The 23631-nt window shown below is 44.2% G+C and overlaps 1 protein-coding gene across 1 annotated transcript; it reads left to right on the top strand.

Annotated features, from left to right (window-relative positions):
• Positions 1-7495: 7495 nt before the first annotated feature.
• CDO1 (cysteine dioxygenase type 1) lies at positions 7496-20176 on the top strand. Its single transcript, XM_044263185.1, has 5 exons — positions 7496-7904; positions 11336-11413; positions 13149-13303; positions 18241-18410; positions 19404-20176. The coding sequence occupies exons 1-5, from the start codon at positions 7735-7737 to the stop codon at positions 19431-19433; spliced, it is 603 nt and encodes a 200-aa protein (XP_044119120.1). The 5' UTR covers positions 7496-7734; the 3' UTR covers positions 19434-20176.
• The last annotated feature ends 3455 nt before the right edge of the window (positions 20177-23631 follow it).

Here is a 23631-nt window from a genome sequence, read left to right as displayed (position 1 = left end):
GGCAGAGAGAGAGAGAGGGAAGCAGGCTCCCTGCCGAGCAGAGAGCCCGATGTGGGACTCGATCCCAGGACCCTGAGATCATGACCTGAGCCGAAGGCAGCGGCTTAACCTACTGAGCCACCCAGGCGCCCCGGACAGCCTTAGATTCTATATATATTTCATGCTATGACTAAAAGTCCCATTTTTCCTGATGCTGTTAGACTGGTAATTGAAGTGCGAGTCTGTATAATACCATTCTGTATTGTAATGGTAATGTGGTATTTCAAAAAGCATTCCAATAAATTGAATGAAATGTCCAAGCAGGATCTAAGATGTATACAAGAATTCTGAGTGTTTATTTTCAAAGATAATAGGAATACATGATTTTGTCAAAAACCTTTGAACTACACTTTTGTCCCTTTAATCCCACAATGTACTTTATGGTTAATGGTCTGCCCTGTATTGGCCTTAGTACCGTATGCTAGGGAACAATTCAGTTTACAGTGAAGAAAATCTCAGGTTAGCTAAATATACATACCTTTTTGTTTGTGTTAAAGATTTTATTTGAGAGAGATTGAGAGCATGAACAGAGGGAGCAGCAAAGGCAGAGGGAGAAGCAGACTCCGCATTGAGTAGGGAGCCTGATGCAGGGCTCGACCCCAGGGCCCTGGGATCATGACCTGAGCTGAAGGCAGACGCTTAACCAACTGAGCCAGGAGCCGCCATACTTTACCTGTTTTCATCTCTAATAACCTTGAAGAATATATAGGACTTTACATTTTTTTCAAACATTATTTACACTTTTATCTCTTAAATCCTTACCCAAAGGATTTTATCATTCCATGCTGACTTTGCAACATTTACTTTTAAGCCTGGATCTCACAAGTTATTAAGTGACTAGAAACTAAAATACACTTCACAAATATTTTTGCAGCTATCTGATTTAACCTGTCTTAATTGTAATTGAACCTGGAGGTTGGAGGGCACTGAACCTTCCAGTTATATTTTAAGTTTTCCGTGTTTATGAGAAAATCGATGTCTGCTATGTCGTTCTTTATCCTACTGTGCAACAGTGACCCAGAGCCCATGGAACATAGGTAATAATGGAGTACAGTGCTTCCGCCTCTGACTATCCATGCCAAGGATCTCATCAGGATTTCCCCATACTTAGGGTCTAAGGTAAGCTAAAAATGTTTATTAGTGATCCAAATAAGATTTGATACTGTGTGGCATCTATGATTTCCTAGACGTTTTACCCTCAAGGGACCTTAAATACATATTCTACTCAGATTAGAGAACTGAAAGTGCAGACCATGCCTAAGATTATATGGCTTTAGTCAACCTGATTCATCTGTGCGTAACCCAAAATGGGCTGGTCTGTGGTGTGCAAGGGGTATGAAAATGAAAATCTCCCTTCCTGCAGCTTCTGCTTCATTTTCCAAGGTTTATACTGTCCTGGGCAAGCTTCTGGCACTGGCGAAGGCAGCTACAGGCCACGTAATGGAAGGGAAAGTATTCAAAACAATTCAGCAGGTGTAGTCTTACTCTTTCTCTACAACATTAGCCAGCCCACACCAGATAATGCACGGTTCCCTGAAAGTGCCTTTTCCTGACACCTGCTCATGCAGCTGACTTCTGGAAGTGTACCTAGAACTTCCCCCGCTTCACATCTTACCTCTCTGCCTAATTCTGATTTTAACTTTCCTTTAAGCCTGTCTAAGTCATTCAGGATACTCTCTGCTTCATAAGAACACTCACTGTGAACTTCCACTATCACAGCCCTACTGCATTGTAGTATAAATGTGCGTATCACAGCCCTACTGCATAGTTTTATCATAAACGTTCCTGAGGCTAGGTGGCTCAGTTGGTTATGTGACTGCCTTCAGCTCAGGTCATGATCCTGGAGTCCCGGAATAGAATCCGCATCATGGTCCCTGCTCAGCAGGGAGTCTGCTTCTCCCTCTGACCCTCCCCCTTCTCATGCTCTCTCTCTCTCTCTCCCCGCCTCATTCCCTCTCTCAAATAAAACCTTTAAAATAAAATAAACATGCATATAATAACCTTCCATGATTGTAATGTGCCTGAAAATAGGATCCTTTTGGTTTTTTGTTACCCACACATAATATTTAGTACATTTTCTTAATACATTCATAGTAATTCATTATACATTAAATGAACTTTTTAAATGCAACCTGCAAAATATTTAACGTGGCAAAGCAACATTAAAGAAAATAAATCTTAAATTTTTATATGGCTTAAGATAAAGCAAAATATTTGCAACATATGTATGCTCTTCTAGTGTGTATGAAGAACTCATACCAGTTAGAGAAGAAAAAAACCAGAAAAATGAGCAAAAAATATTAAAATGCAGTTCATAGAAGAAAAAGTGTGGGGTTGATGGGTGAATTCGTGATGGGGATTAAGGAAAGCCCTTGTGATGAGCACCAGGTGACGCATGGAATTGTTCAATCACTGTATCATACACCAGAAACTATCATACCACTGTTAGCTCTACGGAAATTAAAATTTTTAAAAAATTTATAATGCAGATGCCTACTAAAACACAAAAAGTGCAGAATCCCCTTACTTACCCAAATAACTATGAGATGCTAATTGTCACCACATTAGCAGTTGTACAAAGCACGGTGACTGTCAGTATTGGCAAAGTTGTGGGTAGGGAAGTCCCTTCATATTGTTGGTGCATGAAATATGAATGGGCACCACATTTTCAAGGGGCAGTTAAGCAAAATCTATTGAAAGTCTTGAAACAACTCTTATTTGTACCTTCCATTTATTCACTCATTAAGTGCCTGTATGCCCTCAGCTTTGGTATATAAGACAAGATCCCTATTCTCACTCAGCACTTTGGTTCTCATTAGACAGGTTTTTAGATTTAAACTGAAATCTTGAGTGGTTTTTTTTTTTTTTAAGATTTACTTATTTATTTGACAGACATCACAAGTAGGCAGAGAGGCAGGCTCTCCACTGAGCAGAGAGCCCAATGCGGGGCTCGATCCCAGGACCCTGATCATGACCTGAGCTGAAGGCAGAGGTTTAGCCCACCGAGCCACCCAGGTGCCCCTGAAATCTTGAGTGTTTTTAACTTCAATCTTTAGAAATAATAGAAAGGAAAAAGATTTGGTACCAGATACTAGATGTACCTGTTTTCTTACACAATGTTAATGAAAAATAAACCATGTATGTTTGAGTAGGTTACAAAGAGTCTTTACAAATCTGCAGTTCTGTCTGTGTCCTCACAGCGGATACATGGCCAGTGTATGCTGACTGCTCAGAGCAGTCACCATAAAGAAGGCCCTACCGTTTTGAGACGGCTCTGTTCCTTAAAAAGCTGTCTTCTCTTCCTCCTGCCTCTTCCAACTATTTGCAGTTTGTTCTACTACATAGACCTTTAAAGCTTATCTTTTTCCTCATTCCCACCCCAGTCACCCTAAATCTTCTTAGTCAATGACAAATCTGTTACAGTCATTGTGACTCTTTTTTTTTTTTTTTTTAAGGATTTTATTTATTTGAGAGAGAAGAGAGTGAGCAAGAGAGAGAATGGGGGGACGGGGGCAAGGGAGAGGGAGAAGCAGACTTCCTGATGAGCAGTGAGCCCAGCACAGTGGCTCGGCTCAGGGCTCCATCCTGGAACTCCAGGATCAAGACCTGAGCAAAAAAAGGCGGACACTTAACCTACTGAGCTCCCCCCTTCCCTAGGCACCCCGTTGTGGCTCATTCTTTTTTTTTTTTTAAAAAGATTTTATTTATTTATTTGACAGGCAAAGATCACAAGTAGGCAGAGAGGCAGGCAGAGAGAGAGGAAGAAGCAGGCTCCCTGCTGAGCAGAGAGCCCAACATGGGGCTCGATCCCAGGACCCTGGGATCATGACCTGATGACCTGAGCCAAAGGCAGAGGCTTTAACCCACCGAGCCACCCAGGCGCCCCAGTTGTGGCTCATTCTTGATCCCTCTCTAACAACCCACTTCCAAATCTGCAAATCCTAACAGCTTTACCTTCAAAACCTGTTACAAAAGCAGCCATTTGTCCTCTCTTCTGCCAGTACTCTGGCCAAATCCACTGTTATCTCTCACTCAGATGGTTGTTAATAGCCAAATAATTGGCTTCCCTTGATCTGCTTGCTCTCCCGCCAAACTCTCAGTGATTTACATTGTTCTGTGAGGGCCTATTTGATTTGTAATCCCTACTTCCACTCACTGTTGCCCATATCTGTGTTCATCAAACACTTAATATTTCCTCCCTGGGCTTTTGCATTTAGCTGTTTACCTGTAAACTTCCCCCAGATGGCTACAAATCTCACTAACTTCCCTTCAGTCCCTGCTGAAATACCACTTCATCAGGGAAGTGTTCCGCTGAACACCTGTAAAATGACAGATCTCACCACCCTCTCTATCCCGCTTCTCCTGCTGTTTTTGTCTCTATTACACATCTGTGTACATTATGTGTCCATTTCTCCGCACATACTGTCATATTCGCTGGCGTGTCTATCTTCCTCTACCCCACTCCAGAGCATAAGCCCTATAAGGGCAGTGCCTTCATTTTGTGAAGTGTGCCTAGCATATAGCACATGCTTCTTTAAAATGTGTTGAATGGGGCACCTGGGTGGCTCAGTGGGTTAAGCCTCTGCCTTCGGCTCAGGTCGTGATCTCGGGGCCCTGGGATTGAGCCCCATATTGGGCTCTGCTCATCGGGGAGCCTGCTTCCCTCTCTCTCTCTGCCTACCTCTCTGCCTACTTGTGATCTCTCTCTCTCTCTGTCAAATAAATAACTAAAATCTTTAAAAAAAATAAAAATGTGTTGAATGGATGGAGAGACCATTATTTCCAGAACTTTAGTAACTCTTGTTCCCTTCTGTGGATATCTACCCTACGTCAGTGTCTGAAAATGTGATAATCATTGCCCTGGGCAATGCCGAGTACAGTGGAAATACTACTTTCTTGGGTCTAGGTATTCTACTTTTTGTTAATAGAGCCTATGATGCTAATCATTTTCCTCTTATTCTAATTTCTTCCTCTTCCTCCCGCTCCTCCTCCTCCTTTTCAGCAGTGTAACTGTTCTGGGAAGAATTCAGGTGTCCTTTGCACAGAAACCAAAAACAATTGAGAGAAGTCTTCTGGATTTGAATTCACTACCCCAGGATCCCTAAAGAAAACCAAGCAATCGAATTACTCTAGACAGTTACTTCTGTTTTTCCTAACTTTGCCCTTCAAGCATACACAGGGCACTGTGTGCTTGGCACTGAAGGGGATACAAAAATAGAATGTAAGCAGAGACTGTCCTAAAGGTTCTGTGTGTCACATTATGACTCCCATAAGCAACTATTACATGCTCTGATGTAGTAAGTGCCTTAAGAAGGATACTGGTTATCACCCCAGTTCAGGGGGAAATACAGTTCACTCGAAAGAAAAGCATTTGAGCTAAGACCTTCTAGAATCTAGTCAGGAGAGGAAGCTTAATCAAAAGAATGGATTGAGTAAACACAAGATAGTTGCTACTTCCATTTTGCTGAAAGATCTACTTGTTAAAAAAAAAAAAAGTAAATAATGGCAAAAGGTGGAGAACTTTTAATGCCAGACTGACTAACTTGTGTATTAGAAATAAGAGTTACTGAAAATATGGGGCTGGGAAATGACATCATGAGCTGTTGCCTTAGGATAAGAATCTAAGTGGCTGTGAATAAAGAATTCACCCCAACGGCAGAGGGAGAGGAGAGGAGTTTGCTGGAATCAAGGAATGCTGTTTAGGAGATCTGCAACAATCTAGCCAACACAGACGCTGAAGCATGTGTAGTAACAATAGGAATAGAAAGGCAGGAAATCATAAAAGATACGGAGGTATAAAATGTGACATTTGGTAGAAGGGTTTTAGAATGAAGCAAGGAAAGGGGCTGACCGTGATGGATGTGGTTTTTGAACCTAGGTAGCCTCACTGCAGAAGAAATAGAATCTCCAGGAGTTAAGAAGCATGGCTTGAAAGGAGTTTCAAATATGTTGCGTTTCAGGTGCCAAACGATGTTAAAAAGAACTGGTCTCGGTATATAAAATTAGGGAGAACTAGGCGACATCCACATAGAAACAACCAATGAAATTGTGTTTGTGGGAAGATGTAGGAGAAGAGAGGCAATGAATATGAATGCGTGAATACGGCTATATTAGGAAAGATTCTTGAATTCTTTGAGGGTCAAGAAGAAGAGCCAGTGAAAGCAGATTAGGATAGCTAAAACGAAGTAATTAAGAGACAACAGAAAACACACCAAAAAAAATTCGAGTAAACAAAAGCATGTACAAAGTAGTCTGCCCCAGAGTACGTCAATTAACCACCTCTCAGCAACCTGTTATCACAAAAAAATAGGCTTCTGAGATGCTTTCCACTTTTACTCCCTAACAATATTGTTAATATTTACAGTGTAATCAGTTTAAACACTGATGTTTAAAGTATAACTTTAGGGCACTTACTACGTGGCACAAGTAAATTTAAGTATAGAAACATACAGTGAAGCAAAATGGGGGTGGGGGTGGGGGCAGGGAAAGACCAGTCTTGCAGAAATTTAGGCCTTAAATCCGAATTATTCCCTGGGTCCGTTTATAAGGAGAAGGAATGAATCTGTCCCTCACACTTATTTTCATTCACACTCAAGTTGTGTCGTTCCGAATGCGTGCTGAGCGCCCTGCACAGCAAACACGTTTCCCGAAACAGTAGGCTCGTTCAAGTGCACGCTTCGATTTGATCTTAGTAGTCCAGTTAGAACCCTTTAAATTAACTGCTTTAGGCGCCATCAATGAGCCATCCGGTCTTTGCACCGAAGAGATTTTAAAGGAATTGTTTGATTTTAAAATCGAAGAGGGGTCCCTGGCCTTCCGTCGTCTCCCTAGACTTGCTCAAGACCCAAGTGTCCTTTGTGAACATGCATTTTCAGTACAATACATTTAGGTTTGGAGTCGTCCCCCCCCACCACCACCACCAAGAAAGACTTCCAGTTCTTTTTGTTATGGAGACTTTTCAGTCGACGACACAGGAGCTCTCCAGCCAGGGAGTGGACTCTGTCGTCAACCTTCGCAGCAATTCACAATTCCTCAGCCCTGTTTGGAAAGGTGGGTCCCCTTCCCCGCTCGTCAGCGTCCCCCAACCCCCCAGCCTACCCCTGACCCCCTTCGGTCTACGCCCTCGCGTGGCGCAGCGCGGCGGCCGGGGGCGGGGGGCGGGGGGCGCGGGCGGAGGGGCCGGGATGGGCGGACACAATGCGCCGCGCCGAAGCGGGCGGAGGACCGCGCGCAGCCCACCGAGCAGGCGGGGATGCGGAGCCAGAGGCCCCCGGGAGCGCCGTGGTGCCGCGGGCTGGGGGTTCCGGGCGGCGCGCGTGGACCTTGTCCGCACGCTCCCGCCGCCCCCGCCACGGTCCCCGCGTCGCTCCCCGCCTCTCCCCACCCTCCTAGGGCCGTTGGTACAGTCCCGCCGACTCCGAGAGCTTAAAAAGGGCCCGGGCCGCCGAACCCAGCAGACTAGGTCCTGGTTCGGGTGCGCGGTGCTTTCCTTCGCGAGCCCGGATCCTCTGCCCTGCTGCGGGGTCGGGGAGTTCCTTAGTCTCGGACACTCGCGTTTGGGGGTTGTGTGTGTGTGTGTGTGCGTGCAGCTGTCCAGCCCGCCGCTAAGCTCCCTCGCCCCCAGCTCCCCTGCGCTCAGCTCCCGCACCGCACGCAGCCCGCTGAAAGCCGCGCGCGCCGCCAGCTCTGCGAGGGATGGAGCAGACCGAGGTGCTCAAGCCGCGGAGCCTGGAGGATCTGATCCGCCTCCTGCACCAGCTCTTCGCCGGCGAGGAGGTCAACGTGGAGGAGGTGCAGGCCGTCATGGAAGCCTACGAGAGCGACCCCGCCGAGTGGGCAGCGTACGCCAAGTTCGACCAGTACAGGTGCGCGCGCCCTAACCTTGGCCGCGGGAGCTGGGGCGCGGGTCTCGGAAGCCGGGCGGCGCCGGCTGCGAGTCGGAGCAGGAGCCGGCAGTGGGGGAGGAGGGGGCTGCCCTGAGCCCGCCGCCAGCCCGCCTCGCCAGCACCCCAGTGCTGCGCCTTCTCGCCCTCCAGCCGCGGGGCTGCCCGGATGCGGAGGCCACCGCACGGCTGCCGACTGTTTTGTTCTCTTCTCGCCGGTCCACCTGGACGCTTCCGAACCTCTGCTCTTCCTTCCCGCTGGGGCGTGTGCCCCAGGCGTAGCGGTGCTGGGAAACCCCGGTGGCCCCCAGCGCTCAGGCTCTACGCGGCCCGCCGTCCCTGGGGGACAGATGGAGCGCACTCCCCGGAGAGAACTCCATCAGCCATCCCGAGAAAGGGGGTGAAGGTGGAGGACACATTCCCCCGAGCCAGTTCTCCATCAGTTGGCCGCCCGGAGCCGGGCACCTGCCAGCAGGCGTTCTTGCCACTATAAAAGAGCGTCGTGGGGTTGTGTGCTGCTGTTTTTCAGCTCCTGCTGCACCTCCCAAACCCATTTAACTTGCCGGACTGCGGGGTTATTTTCAACCCACTATCAGGGTTGTGAATGCAAGGACTGCTTCCCTTTGAGCCCCCAAGCAATACGCCCTCTCCTGTTCTTAGTTCTGAGGCTCTGGAGTGTAAATTGTAAAGACCCCTGCTTCCCACTTGTGCTAGAGTGAGATGGTCCTTTGCAGCTCTGGCTTGGTGATATAAATAAAAATGAATCTCTACCAATCCTCCAGCGCCAGAAATAAAACCTGATCCCACCCCCACCTCCCCACCCCCCGCCCTGAATGGTGAGGGTTTCTTTCCCAAGGGCTGCTAGCGATTCAGCCTTTGTAGTTGGGCTGAGGATGGGCAGAGGAAAATACCTGAAAGATAAGAATCAACCGAGATTGTTTTCCTTGGGAGCAGTTCCTTTTAGTTACCTTACCTAAACATAGGTAGTATGTAGGCAGCGGCTGTTTTTTCTGCACTTTAGGATTTGATATAAAGCGAAGCTTGCTTAAGATCCCATTTTGCACTTGGAAGTGGCTCCAGGAAATTCCTTTGGCTCCTATCTTTCTGTGGCTGCCAATAAGGCTACAAGAGTCCACTTTCTAATTTTGCCGTGAGCTCTAAATGAGGTCTTACTCTGGCACAGGTCCCCTTCCCGTCACTTTCCTGGTGTATTAACTCATTTATCTCATGACAGCTCTGTGAGATAGGTACAATCCCTGTTTTACAGATGAGGAAGGTAGGCAATAAAAAGGTTGGAGCACCTGCACTGGGTCAGACTTAGATCAGGTAGCTCCGAGATTCAAATTTGCATCATTATTCCGAGGCCTCACTCTAAAGGACCACTAACCTTTCCGCAGATCCCTGGTGTCATGGTAGTTTGCTCTAAGTCTAGATACTGACCAAGTGAAATTCACCAACGGCAGTAGGCTTGGGCTCTTAATCTTTAGAACAAGGGCATTTCCAGGGGCTTTGAATTCCTCTTGACTAACAGGCTAAGGATCAGCTGAAATGCAGACATTCGTGTTGATCTATTGCACAGGTATCCAGAGGTGCAACTAAGGAAGATGATGGAGTCCTGGGTGGGCACTTGGGGCAGCGTGGAGGGAAAGATGTAGGAGAGCACAAATCACTTTGGTAGAATTTTTTTTTCCGCACAGAATAGATGTCCCAGCACTGCGAAGGATTCTGATCTCTGACCTTGGGAAAACCAGTGCAGAAAAAGCAAGACGGGGGACACCTGGGTGGCTCAGTTGGTTAAGCCGCTGTCTTTGGCTCGAGTTGTGATCCCGGGGTCCTGGGATCGAGTCCTACATCGTGTTCCTTGCTCAGTGGGGAGCCTGCTTCTGTCTCTGCCTCTGCCTGCCACTCTGCTTGTGCGAGTGAGCTCGGGCGCGCTCTCTCTCTCTCTTTCTCTCTCTCTCTCTTTCTCTCTGACAAGTAAATAAACAAATATAAAGTCTTGGAAGAAAGAAAAACCAAAATGGAATATGTTCTAGTGTGAGGCAGATGGCAAATTCTCTGGAAATAGCCCCAGAGAGGCAATGGTGGAGGTGATCCCGAGACTGGTAGAGGGAGAATGAGTATCCTGACACCAAAGCGGAGTTTATTGAGAATTAAAGGCTGTGTGCACAGCCCCTTGCTAGGTCATCAAGGGCTACCCAATAAGGATGACTGACATCTAAAAAGCATTTTACTAATCTACTCTCCCTTGCTGACCCTGCCCGGCCAGCACCTGGCCTCCTGCTTGGGGAGGAAAGGGGAGGAATGGGCATTCAGGACGTACATGAACAGATGATCCTGTGATCAAACACTCCCCCAACTATGGGATAAAGATTCCTTGTCTTAAAAAAATCTAAGTGGAAAAAAAAAACACAAAACCTAAGTGAATGTCATAATTATCAGACTTGGCTAATTAGTTGGTGTGGATGGTATACCTCTTTAACCAAGAGAAACTTTAGAAGTGGTTTGTTTGTTTTGTTTTTCTGATGGTGTGCTTGTGGTAGTTTATATCTGGGATTTTTTTGTGGCCAATTACTGATTTCTCCTGGAAAAGGTTTTAGAGTGTTACTTACTTCCTTATGGAATTTCATTTGTTGTGTACTTAAGTCAGTCCCCACCCTATTTGTGGAGGAATTTTCATTATGAGTGCTTTTGAATGTGGTTTGTGTCTAGGCTAGGACAGAAAGTAAGGAGAATTCCAGAAACAGCTATTTAATGAAACCTTGTTTCTAACGTTCTGGTTTAGCTACAGGGAGGAGGGGGAAAAAGACAATAGCAACATTCTTGCCTAGTAAATGCACCTTGTAAATACTTCTTTAAGAAACTTACTGTTTTGGGGCGCCTGGGTGGCTCAGTGGGCTGTTAAGCCACTGCCTTCGGCTCAGGTCATGATCTCAGAGTCCTGGGATCGAGCCCCGCATTGGGCTCTCTGCTCAGCAGGGAGCCTGCTTCCTCCTCTCTCTATGCCTGCTTCTCTGCCTGCTTGTGATCTCCGTCTGTCAAATAAATAAATAAAATCTTAAAAAAAAAAAAAAAGGAAAGAAACATACTGTTTTTATTGGTTTGAGGCTGTCAGGAGGAAAATTAAGGAATTTGCTTTTTTTTTTTTTCCTTTTACCTTTTTGGTGTGATGAGTTAAAACAGAGCAGTTACAAACATAGTAATACAAACTACAAAAATGTCCAAAGTGAACTGTGGAAAAATGACTTGTTTTCATTTGTCCTGTATTTTTCTAATGGTAGAACTACATCTATAAGTCGTGTAGAGGTAGAAATGTTAACCTTAAGTCAGTGAGCCATACTTTGTGACGTACTTCTTTTTCCCAATGCACATTTCATCGACCAGATTCAAACTTCTGAATATCTTCCTTTCAGGTATACTCGAAATCTTGTGGATGAAGGAAATGGAAAATTCAATCTAATGATTCTATGCTGGGGTGAAGGACATGGCAGGTAATACAGCTAGTCATTTGCAAATCCTTAGTAGATCACCTGTTCCAGCCCAAGAAAAGGACAGTGCCAGAATGGCCACAAGTTTGGGAGCATTAAGAAATCTCACCTTAACAGTTGTTTGTTCAAAATGTCCCCACAAAAATTCTCCTGGGAATTAACAGAAGGGGTTTACGCATATACCACGTATATCAAAACTAGCCCCCCAAATGAGTTGTAAATCAAAGGAGGTAAGTAACCAGTTTAACTTAATATCTCTCTCTGTGTCTTCTGTGGAGTTAAATTTATATGGAATTTTGCTAAAACTTGACCTTGGTGGTGCTTTGAAGTCCGTAAACAATTGCGGGAGCAAAGACCCAGTGTCCACATTTGGACCTAGAAAAGCAATTCACAAATTCAGAGAATCTCTTGCTACTTCAAGTTAATTGTTTACTGTCTTTAACCTTTTTCATTCTTTTTAGCTTTTCTATGTAGAGGACTAGGCGGCTTAAATTAACACCAATTCTTTGAAACTTGGTTTCTTAATTTGTCCTTAGTTTATACACTTGTGAGTATTGTTAACTCCGTAAACAGATCCTTCTTGGGCCTTTGAGAATGGTAAAAACAATACTTGCAGACCCATTTTTTATGGGAGAGAGGAGACCTTGCATTGATGAGATTTGGGGGGAGTTAGGTCTATAGAGGACTTTTCTCATAGGGAATGGCCTTGTTTGCATTCATCCTTTCCATATTTTTTGAAAGCAGATTATTTCAAGAGTAGGACTGGGCTTGGGCACCTGGGTGGCTCAGTTGGTTAAGCGACTTCCTTCAGCTCAGGTCATGATCCCGCACTCTCCAGATCGAGTCCCGCATTGGGCTTCAAGTTCCATGGGGAGTCTGCTTCTCCCTCTGACCTTCTCCCCTCTCGTGCTTTCTCCTGCGCTCTCAAATAAATAAATAAAATCTTTAAAAAAAAAAAAAAAAGGACTAACCTTTATGGATTTAGGAGATGAGTTCTTATGGTTTTATGCATTCAACATAGAAGATAACGGCTAATAACATACAGGTTCATCCTTTTATTACTCTGAGTTTCCATGAATAAATGCTTTCTGCAGATGCACGATACTTTCTTTCTCCCTCTATTGTTGGGAACTAATCACAGGTGGCTCTGAATCTACAAAATATTGGCATGATTGCAGTGAAATCTCTGAGTGTTAATACCCATACACATGCCTTTTGTCCCCCAAAGGGAGAAGATAATAGAAAAGGCCTGGGGTGGAATCGGGCTGTGGGGGGGGGGGGAACACTCTATGTTAAGTGATCTTACCAGTGTGATGCAATTATGAGAGATGATTATCTTTATCCTTTCTCCAATTTCTCTGAAGTTTCATAATTGAGTTGTGGCTCAGCTTAATTGAGTTCTTGAAAGCTGTGTCTTGCAGAAGATAAAAGGTGGCTGGTTTTGTGTTTCTGTTATCAAAGTAGTATTACAAACCCACTTTTTAAAAACAGTGTTCTGTACTTCGGTTATACATCCAAATTGCCCTGCATATATGCACTGATATGGAAGACCTAGTATGTTATATGTTGTCCTGAGCGCTGTTAATTACAAATTGATGATATTTGCAAAGCCAACTGAAATGGTTTGTGACCTGTGCTCTTGACAGTATGCTGCAGCGGTAAGCTCTGGGCAGAGTGTTAGGTGGCCCAGCGTGCTGGACTCTCCACTGAGTTCCATTGTTTTCTTGTCTATGTGTAGCAGTATCCATGATCACACGGACTCCCACTGCTTTCTGAAGATGCTGCAGGGAAACCTGAAGGAGACCTTATTTGCCTGGCCTGACAAGAAATCCAACGAGATGATCAAGAAGTCTGAAAGAATCTTGAGAGAAAACCAGTGTGCCTACATCAATGGTAACAACCGATTACCTTTTTCAAAGAGCAAGGGTTGGAAAAGCCTTCAGCTCCCTTCTGAAACACTGCAGAATTGGGTTCATGGAGTCATGGTTCCAGATACTTAGAAAATGATCTAAAAGCAGTAGGTTGTTTTGTTTTAAGATTTTATTTATTTATTTGACAGAGATCACAAACAGGCAGAGAGACAGAGAGGGGGGTGGGAAGCAGGCTCCCCACTGAGCAGAGAGCCCGATAGGGGCTTGATCCCAGAACCCTGGGATCATGATCATGACCTGAGCTGAAGGCGGAGGCTTTAACTCACTGAGCCACCCAGGTGCCCCAGCAGTAGTTTTGTTGGTTTGTTTGTTTTTTAAAGCTTTGCATCTGAATTAGGATCACTTACTCAAAAGTACAGCTGGAGCCTATAGATTGGCACCCGCTGACAAGTTATTTCCTGCCAAGTCTGAGGACAGTTAGCATTGAATATGAATGTACAAAAGTAGATTCTTCTTCTTCTTCTTCTTCTTCTTCTTCTTCTTCTTCTTCTTCTTCTTCTTCTTTTTAAGATTTTATGGGGCTTGAACCCCACAACCCAGAGGTCAAGAGTCTCATGCTCTACCAACTAAGCCAGCCAGGCACCCAAAAAGGTGATTCTTAGGGAGTGAAGCCAGGTTGGAAGTACTAGTCTTTGTGTTAGAAAATGTTCTGGAAATGATTAGGAATGCTGGCTTGTCCCTGTTTTTATAATATGCATATAGCATACCCTAAAAACATGTTCTCAAGGGAATCTTGACAAAGCGCATTATTTAGTAATGATTTATAGATCTCCTACCAAGAATTCGTTCTTCCTCCTAAATGCCATCTGGGAGAGCCAGATGCATTTCAGAAGAGTCTGTGGTTAACATCTGTATTTCTAAAGAGGATAGTAACTTTCCACAAAGCCTGCTAAAAATGACGGGAGATCATTTTTGATTCCCATTTATGGATGAGATTGCCAACATATAGGAACAATAAATAACTCGTCTGAGATCAGTCAGCTTTTGTGTGCCGGGCAGCATTTGAACTCAAGCCATTTGATTCCCAAGCTCATACTCTTAAGTGGAATGCCATCCCACTGATGTAAAATAAAATACCATAGAGACTTTTTTCCTGGCTATGCAACTTTACTGTTGTATCTTAAAGTCCCGTATTAGTTGTGATACTTGGCCTCAGTTTATTCATTAGTTTAAGAATGTAAGCTACTGGGGTGCCTGCATGGCTCAGTCAGTTTTGTGTCTGCCTTCAGCTCAGGTCATGATCTCAGGGTCCGGAGATTGAGCCTTACATCAGGATCTCAGCTCAGTGGGGAGCCTGCTTTTCCATCTCCCTCCCTGCTTCTCCGGCTTGTGCATACACACACTCTCTTTCTCTGCCAAACTAATAAATCTTAAGAAAAGAATATAAGCCAATTACAAAGGTCAGATAGTATGGGAAGTTCCTCCCCCATTCACAAAGCACAGAGGTGTCCATTTCTTATGTGGCAGGAAGCTAAATTTTATTTGAGGGTTGCTGTATATATAAGGCACACCAAATTTCCTAGAAAAACTTTGTTGCCCAATAAGGCCAGAAAGGATTTCAGCTAAAGTCCTAGAGTCTATATGAAACTAGATTAGGTCTTAAAGAGGAGGTAAGCTTTATTCAAGGGTCTTCAGTGCAAAACCTCCAGGAGCCAAGCAGGTGCAATACAGGAGTAAGGCTGTGGGGTACTGGTGTATGCAGGCCACACTGTCCAAGGGGGTTAGTGATGGCTACTCAGTTCCAGCCACATGGTTCAAATTATTTTCCGTCAAAGTGGGAAATTCTGATTTCTATGGGAAATTTTGCCAGTCGGTAAAATATGGAGGGGGCGGGGGGCAGCAGGGGATAAACTAAATATTTTTGTAGACTAGTAGCCCATAAGATCAAAAGTCTCAAAGTTCAGCCTTTGATCTTTACAGATGCAGGAGGAGTACAGATGGATACTGAATGCTGGGAATGATGTTTCAAGTACAGGGAAGAGCGTGTGGGAAGGGAAGGCACAATCTCTGCAAAGAATGAAAAGTTATGAAATGGTCTCACTAGAGAGAAGAAGGGAGAATGGGCCTGGACAGGAGTGGTAAGAGAGTAGAGTGAGATAAGGGCCTGGGCCTCCAAAACCAGCTGAAAGTAAGAGCTGGCTTAAGTCAACAGAATTTTATTGGGAGTATCTTGATGGATTCCATAGTGGTGTGCAACATAGGGTGGAGGAAAAGGGAAATTGGGGCAAGGAGATCAAATTAAATAATGTAAAGGCAAATGGTAGACATGCCTGGACCAAACTGGCATCCATAAGTATCTCCAAGAAAGGTCCCAAGGTTTTTGTGAGAGATGGTACACCATAGGCATAAAAGAAAGGAGGCAAAGATGGGTGGATGTGTGACTGGATGGATGGAAGGATGGATGGGTAGGTGGATGGATGGATGGAGAGAAGGTAGGATGTAGGAATGGATGGATGGATGGATGCTGGGATTATTAACACTAGGTATCAGGCAGGAGTTTCAGGGGCTTCTCTAAAGGATGGTGGCTATGTGGGGTCTATGCCTGCAGGATTGTGCAGCTTGCAATTGGAGAAACAACCAGTTTATATAAGGGCGGCCATCTCTTCAGAATGTGGAACCTGGGTTCAGAATTGTGCCTAAACCAGTCTGTTAGGAGCAGTGAGCTATAGAACCAAAGAGTCTGCCTTTGAGAATTGCGTCCCATTTGGGGAAATGAGGAAAATGTCTAAAGATCCCAGAAGTTGTGAGTGGTTGGAAGGTGGTCTAACTAGAGCTGGGATAGAACTACAGTCTTCGCATTCTAGGCTTTGCCGTTGTCTCGCGTGAGCTCACGGAGCCAGATCATGAAACATAAATCAGAATTTGGTGCCTCCCTTGACTACATTAATTAACACAATTCCTTCCTTGATTATTCCTCAAACTCTCTCCTAACTAGAAATTTTTTCTCAACATGTTTTTGAGTATTTGGTCTTCCCTCCTTCCCTTCCCTTTCTTCCCTCCATCCCTTCCCCGCCCCTTCCTTCCTCTCCTCCAGGGCCCTTAGCTTGAGTGTGAATTGGTCAGTCTCTCACCCAGGGCTCACCTGGACCTCATTCTTGAGGTCCCCTCCCACCGTGCAGGCTTTCCCTTTGCTCCCTCCCATTGCTGATCCCCTTTTTTTCCTGATCTCTTGTCTGCTTCATTCTTGGCTCATGCTTTTATTTTGGTGAAGGATATCTTCATTAGCTCTATGAGAAAGGGTTCATGGAAAGTATGTTTTGAGACCTCGTGTATCTAAAAATGTCTATTCCATCCTCTTAACATGGTTGACAAGTTAGCTGGATGTGGAATTAGGACCTAGGATCTTCTCTCCAAGCTATGAAGGTAATCCCTTGACTTTTCATTGCCATTCTGTTTCTTGATTGTTTCTGTGAAATTTTGTTTTCTTTCTAGAAACTTTGGAATGTCAGTTAACCTTTTGGTACCTTTTCCTATCTCCAGTATTACAGTCCTCTCTCTTGATTGATGACGTTCATTCATTGTGTTGGGTAGTCTGTGGGTCCTTTCATTCTGGAAATCTGCATCCTTCTATTCAAGAAAATATTCTCAAGTTATTTCTTTGGGGTTTTGTGGGGGTTTGGTGTTTTGGTTCTGTTTCTGAACCTCTCATTGCTCAGATATGAAACCTTCTGAACTAATCATCTGATTTTTTTTTCTTTCCCGTTTTCTGTTTTTGTCCCTTTGTTCTTGGAGTCTTTTCCAGCTTGCTCTGTTTTTCTTTAAGCCTTTCTATTCAGGTTTTTATTTCTCAGATATTCCTTTCTATTTTCTGAGAGCTCCTTTAACAAGGAGCCTGTTTTCTCATCTCTGAGGATATTAATCATAAAGTTGCTTTTTTTTTTTTAAGTCTTCTCCTGAGCAGTGTCTGATTCAGGGGTCTGTATTTTGAGGGGGCGTGGTGCTACTACTAGCCTTGCTCAGTTGTCTGGTGGCCTTGGCTGTATGCTAATACTTGAAAACTGAGGACAAAAAAAAAGTTAACATGGGTGGTGTGTGTCAACTAGACTCCCTTTAGAGTAATAAGGCAGACCTTTCTCCTTGAGGAACAACTGATGGAGACATCTTGAAAAGCTTTGTTCTGGAGCCGATCAGATTCCCTGAGAAGGTGCTTCCCATCTCTTGTCTGGTAGGGGGCAGGGAGGAATCCTGTCTGGCGGCTTTCTGGCAGCTAAGTGGGGAAGAAAGCAGGGATCTTACCATTCAGTAGGTAAATGATCACCTGTTAAAGTCACTTGTTTTTTACCTGGTATCTTCCAGTCCTGAGTTCATGTATTCAGCTCTTTATCTAGAGTATAGATCTCAGACGTATACTCGAGGGAAATGAGGGAAAGAAGTAGTAAAAGGGATTTGAGCTTTTAACCAGTTCCTGAATAGGCCTTGAACCAGTTCCTGGATTTTTCACCCCATCTTCATCCCCATTTCCAGAGGCACCTGTGTTGCCAGTCCCTGAGCTGTTGTACACAGATAAAGATGTAATATCAAGATAGTGGTCAGGTTAATTTTTGGCTCTTCCCACAGATAGCTCAGGATTAGCTTTCTGTCCTTGGCCAAGTGGTTCATCTACTTTCAGGCTCTTAAACTTCTATTGATGTTGGCTCTTTCCCCATTGGTGGTGGTGGTATTTTGGTCTTGGTGGACTGATGCCCTTTGAAAATTGTTCTAATAACAATTGTAGGGGGGTTTCCTTCAGGAGAGAGTAGAGGGCACAGCACTTATGGTCTTTAACTGGAAAGTCCCTTTGAAGTAACTGCTGTCTGTAGCACATTGATTTATGCACTCAGGTGGTTAACAAAACTTTTATCGGCACCTGTTAGTCGTCTAAGCTCCTTTATCCGCTTCTCCTTCTGGGGTCTTGTGTAGATTCCATTGGCTTACATCGAGTCGAGAACATTAGCCACACGGAACCTGCTGTGAGCCTTCACTTGTACAGTCCACCGTTCGATACGTGCCATGCCTTTGATCAAAGAACAGGACATAAAAACAAAGTCACCATGACATTCCACAGCAAATTTGGAATCAGGACTCCATTTGTAAGTAGAAGTTCTCTCTCCTAGGATTAAGTGCTTTGTGGGTCAGTGACGTGACACTGTACACATAGCTTTTTTTTGTTCCAGATACTATTCGAATGTCTCGTGGTTAAGTATTGTTGAAATGAAGAGTGGGATGGACCTTAACATGGGGGAGAGGGTCCTCGTATCCTAATTCTTTTTCTTTAACTTGGGAGAGGATATTTTCCATTTATATATTCTTTTTTTTTTCCATTTATATTTTCTTTAACAACGTAAATTCTATGCAAAGAGTTACGCATGGAGGAACTTAAAAATGTATGCTCATTCCTGAAGAAAATGTTTTCTCATTTCTTAGAGAAATAAGAATAAAAACTATTATTTGATGTTAACTGCTCCTGCTGTGACTTAATGATCACAGGCCTGCCTGTGAACTAGGACAACACAAATCACTCCCATAGTTAGCTTTCCCAAAGTCAAGGCCCTATTCTGATGATGCAAACACACACCCGTTTTGATTGCCAAGTTGCTTTTTCTTGGAGTAGTGATACTGTGTAGACCACAAACCAGTGAGAGGACACTCTGGTAATTTGTTCCCCGCATGTTTCCTCCTAAAAATAATCAGGCCGCCAACAGTGGTCTGGTATGGCCAGTCTTCACCTGCTGCCGAAATACTTTGGCCATTCAGGGAAGCAGTTTCAAATTCATAAGAGACTGTCCAGAAATAGAGAATGTTTGAAAACCAATTCTGATCCTAAACAAATCTTGAAAAACGATCCTAAACAAATCTTAAAGTACTGCCTCAAAGGGAAGCGAGAACAGAATTTTCTCAGGTGATTGCCCAGCCTCATTGTCTGCATTCCGATATCCAAGAGATAGTCTTATCACAGGAACAAAACACCAGGGTTTCCCTGCCAAAGCCAGGTTTTCATATCTCTAAAAAAGCAAGGACTCCTTAGGAACGGGCTGAAAGTTCTCATGTAAAGATTCTGACACAACTTTCTTTGTCTCTTGCAGACAGCTTCGGGATCCCTGGAGAACAACTAAGGAGTACCACTTCCTCTAAGGTTTTAAGCTTAAGGTCTGCTAAAAGTTTTACCCTGGACAGGGACGCCTCCAGCAGCTGCTGTCCAGTAATACACTTTACGAAGCCAATACTTAGATCTCCTGCAAGGCAGATGCTAATTGTCAAGCACTGAGCGAGCAGATAGTGCCCCAAGCTACTGCAGAAGAAAAACCCCATTAAAGACAAAACAGGCTCGTAATTTTAAAGGCCAATGCAAGTGCTCTCCTGGTTTTATCCTCTGAATTCAGTGGAACCATACTGGGGAGGGATGTCAATGACTATCATCAATTCAATGAAGGTTTTTACAGCTTTTGGAAACACTTTGGTCTCTGAATTATAATTAGCAATAAATAAAAACCAGAAACCACAGACATCAGATGCTTGCCTTGTTCCTTGGAGGACTAAATGTAGGTGTCTTTTGTATTCTTTGTATGTTCTTAATATTTGCAGAGAATTTTTTGAATCTATGGATTTTATTTTTTCATTCTTACTTGACAAATTCCTGTCCATGAAGTAGCAGGATATGGTAGACAGAAACTCAAGGCACTTTGCCGTTTGGTAATGAAAGGGAGGCCAGAAGATTTTAGGAAAGTCCCTGTGCCCCTAAATCCAGGCCAAACCAAAAACACAAATTCACGTCTAATGTGTCCAGGATCCTAGTCAAAGACCTTGTACTGCCACTAACATTGCCAAATAATTTTAATAAAACTGGATTTGAATACAATTCCAAGTTGTCTTTCTGTTTAACATGATCAGAATTTCATTTAATTCATACTTTCTTAGACTTTGGTGGGGTACCAATACTGCAAAAGATACTTTTTATGAGGTGAGGTGGTGAGAGAGCCAAAAAGAAAAAAAAAAAAGGATTCAATGCAGCTTACCTTTTCATGCTTCACATATGTTCACTAAATGCCCAAGGGGTATGAAGCCAAGGGGCTCTGGCCCCTGTGTGATTGACCAACGTGAGTAGTTTGGCCTGAAAATTAGGCGTGGGTCTGTCCATGTTTCATTGGGAATTGGTTCCCAACATTTAAAAAGAAATTTCATAGAATAACGTGTAGATTTCTGGCTTCTTGAAAATTTGAAGTCGCCACATTGCATTTTCATTGGTGTCACTGAGCTGGGCTCAGATCTGCCCCTTCCAGTGGGGCCACCTCCCATCTGGCCCAGCTAGCTGGTTTGCCCTGTTGATGTTACCTGCGAAGACCGCTTACACATTTTAGTTTGCTGCTCCTCCTTCAGGCAGTCATTTTAGGAATACCTGTCATAGTCTTGGAATTGATCATCTCTAGAAACTTACGCAGAAAGTCAAGTCCTTTAAAGATGGTTTCGTGTAGGTCATTGCTTTGTTGTTGATGCCATCTTGTAGAATTATTCATATCTTTATTACATCTTTGAGGAGGATGTTAACCATTTATTGAGTGCTTACTCCATTGTTCTAAGTTGTTTGGAGGTACTAACTTCTGGAAAATTACCTCATGAATTAGGCCACGTGTTGGTTTTCTACTGCTGCTTTAATGCCATTTTCCCACAGACTTAGTGGCTTAAAGCAACACAGATTTATCTTTCTAGAGCTCCATGGGTCAGAAGTCTGTTTCAACAGCTTTAAAATCAAGATGTTGGCAGGCCTGTGTTTCCTTTCAGTGAGTTCTCTGTCCTGTTTTATTTTATTTTATTTTTTTTATTTTTTTAAAGATTTTATTTATTTATTTGTCAGAGAGAGAGGGAGAGAGAGCGAGCACAGGCAGACAGAGAGGCAGGCAGAGGCAGAGGGAGAAGCAGGCTCCCTGCCGAGCAAGGAGCCCGATGTGGGACTCGATCCCAGGACGCTGGGATCATGACCTGAGCCGAAGGCAGCTGCTTAACCAACTGAGCCACCCAGGCGTCCCTCTGTCCTGTTTTATTGGGCGTTCTTCCCTAGCTTCTGGAGACTGCCTGCATTCCTCTCTCAGGAGCCCCCTTGTCCATCTTCAAGCCAGCGATGGTGGGCTGAGTCCTGATGTCTGCACTCCAACTTGTTCTTGGCTTTGCTTTGCTTCTTGGAAGGATTCAAGCAACTAGAAATCATCTCTGTCTTTATGCTATACCCTTCCATCTGTTAAGTCTCTTGGCATGTGAGATCCTACATCCGTTAGGTTCTGGGGTCCAAGATGAGGAGGTCTGTGGGGGTCATTCTACCAGTCTGCTCTCTTGCTCCCAGAGAGCCAGGTCCATTCTGTGTGTAAAGTAGATTGACCACATCCTAGGGTCAACTGAAAGTTCAATATTTTGCCCAAATCTCATCCTTTTGGTATAGATAAGACTCTATTATAATCCATCTGGAACACCAATTGGTCCCCATATTTAGAACCGTTAAGCATGGTTTAGAAACTTACCAAATTTGGGGCACCTGGGTGGCTCAGTGGGTCAAAGCCTCTGCCTTCGACTCAGGTCATCTCAGGGTTCTGGGATCAAGCCCCACATCAGGCTCTCTGCTCGGAGGGGAGCCTGTTTCCCCCTTTCTCTGCCTGCCTCTCTGCCTACTTGTGATCTCTGTCTGTCAAATAAATAAATATTTATTTTTTAGACAGGGTCGGGGGGGCTTAGACTGGGGGGGAGAGCAGGCTCCCTGCTGAGCAGAGAGCCTGATGCGGGGCTCAATCCCAGGTCCCTGGGATCATGACCTGAGCTGAAGGCAGAGGCTTTAACCCACTGAGCCACCCAGGCACCCCAAGGATCCTGTTTTTATAAAAGCCAGAGACTTCTTTGACTGGGCCCACTTCAGTGGCTATATTTTGGTGTAGCTTCATCAATCTTGTCCTTAGACAAACCAGCTGATGGAGGAATAGCTGTTAGGTGTGTTTCATGGGAGGGGACAGCATTAGTGATTCAGCCTTTTTTTTTCTTATTGACTTCACAGAGCACTTGGGAATGCTCAAGTTCAGGGCCAGCCCATCACAAATGGCATACAGTTTCAGAAAAGGTTCCTAGACCTCCACCTCACCAAGGTCCCTGGAAGTCCCAGTTAAAGAACCTCGTTTACGTGAGCCTAAGAGCGTGGGCAGTAGTGGCCATTTCAGTTCATTTTGGAGGCGGGGAGGGCGTTTACCTTTTAAAAGTTACAAAGTGGTTTCCAGGAAACATCGGAAACCCATGCTATCTTGTCCCAGGCATGTCCACCTATTTCACAAGGTCTGTTCTCTGTGTTCCTAACAACACGAAGGACACTTCAGACTTTCACGGTTTTAAGGATCCAGTTCGTAGATACGTCCTTTAAAAAGTGTATAGGAGAAAATAATACATAAATAAAAATTTTTTTAAATTAAAAGGGGATATGGAATAGTGAGAGAAGCCAGCTACAGGAAAACAAATACTGTATGATTCCACTGTTACATAAGGTACCTAGACTAGGCCAATTCATAGAGACAGAAAGTGGACTGGAGGCAGGAGGGGAAGTTCGTGTTTCGTGGGTCTAGAATTGGGAGTCCTGAAAGTGATTTGGGTGTAGATCATGGTGATGGGTATACAACATTGTGAAGGGTATACCTGGTGTCATTGAATTATACATTTGGGATGGTTAAAATGATAGATATGATGTACATTTTTCCATAATTCCAATTATTTCTACTGGTGAAACTTACAAAATGCCCCATCATGAAAGAGGGGAAGGGGAATAAGAGCATCCTTATCATGAAACAGAACAGATGAACATTGGGGAAGGGAGAAAAACAGAAAAAGAGAGGGAGGCAAACCAAATGAGACTCTTGACTGTAGAGAACAAACTGAGGGTTGATATAGGGAGGTGGGTAAGGGATGGGCTAAATGAGAAAAGGACATTAAGGAGGGCACTCAAGATGAGCACTGGGTCTTGTATGAAAGTGATGAATTCTCTTGAAACCAGTATGTCAACTAACTAGAATTTAAGTAAAAACTTAAAACAAGCAAAAAAGAGTATACTTATGGCAGACAGTGGAGAGATTATTTCTGGGGAAAGGACAATGAAGGAGTGAGTTTTATTTTATTTTTTATTTTTTTAAAGATTTTATTTATTTATTTGGCAGACAGAGATCACTAGCAGGCAGAAAGGCAAGTGGGGCTGAGGGTGAAGCAGGCTCCCCGCTGAGCAGAGAACCCAATGCGGGGCTCGATCCCAGGACCCTGAGATCATGACCTGAGCCGAAGGCAGAGGCTTAACCCACT

The sequence above is a fragment of the Neovison vison genome, chromosome 1 (genome assembly GCF_020171115.1).
Source record: "Neovison vison isolate M4711 chromosome 1, ASM_NN_V1, whole genome shotgun sequence".
NCBI classification, from domain to species: Eukaryota; Metazoa; Chordata; class Mammalia; order Carnivora; family Mustelidae; genus Neogale; species Neogale vison.
This window is presented reverse-complemented; position numbering and strand designations above follow the sequence as displayed.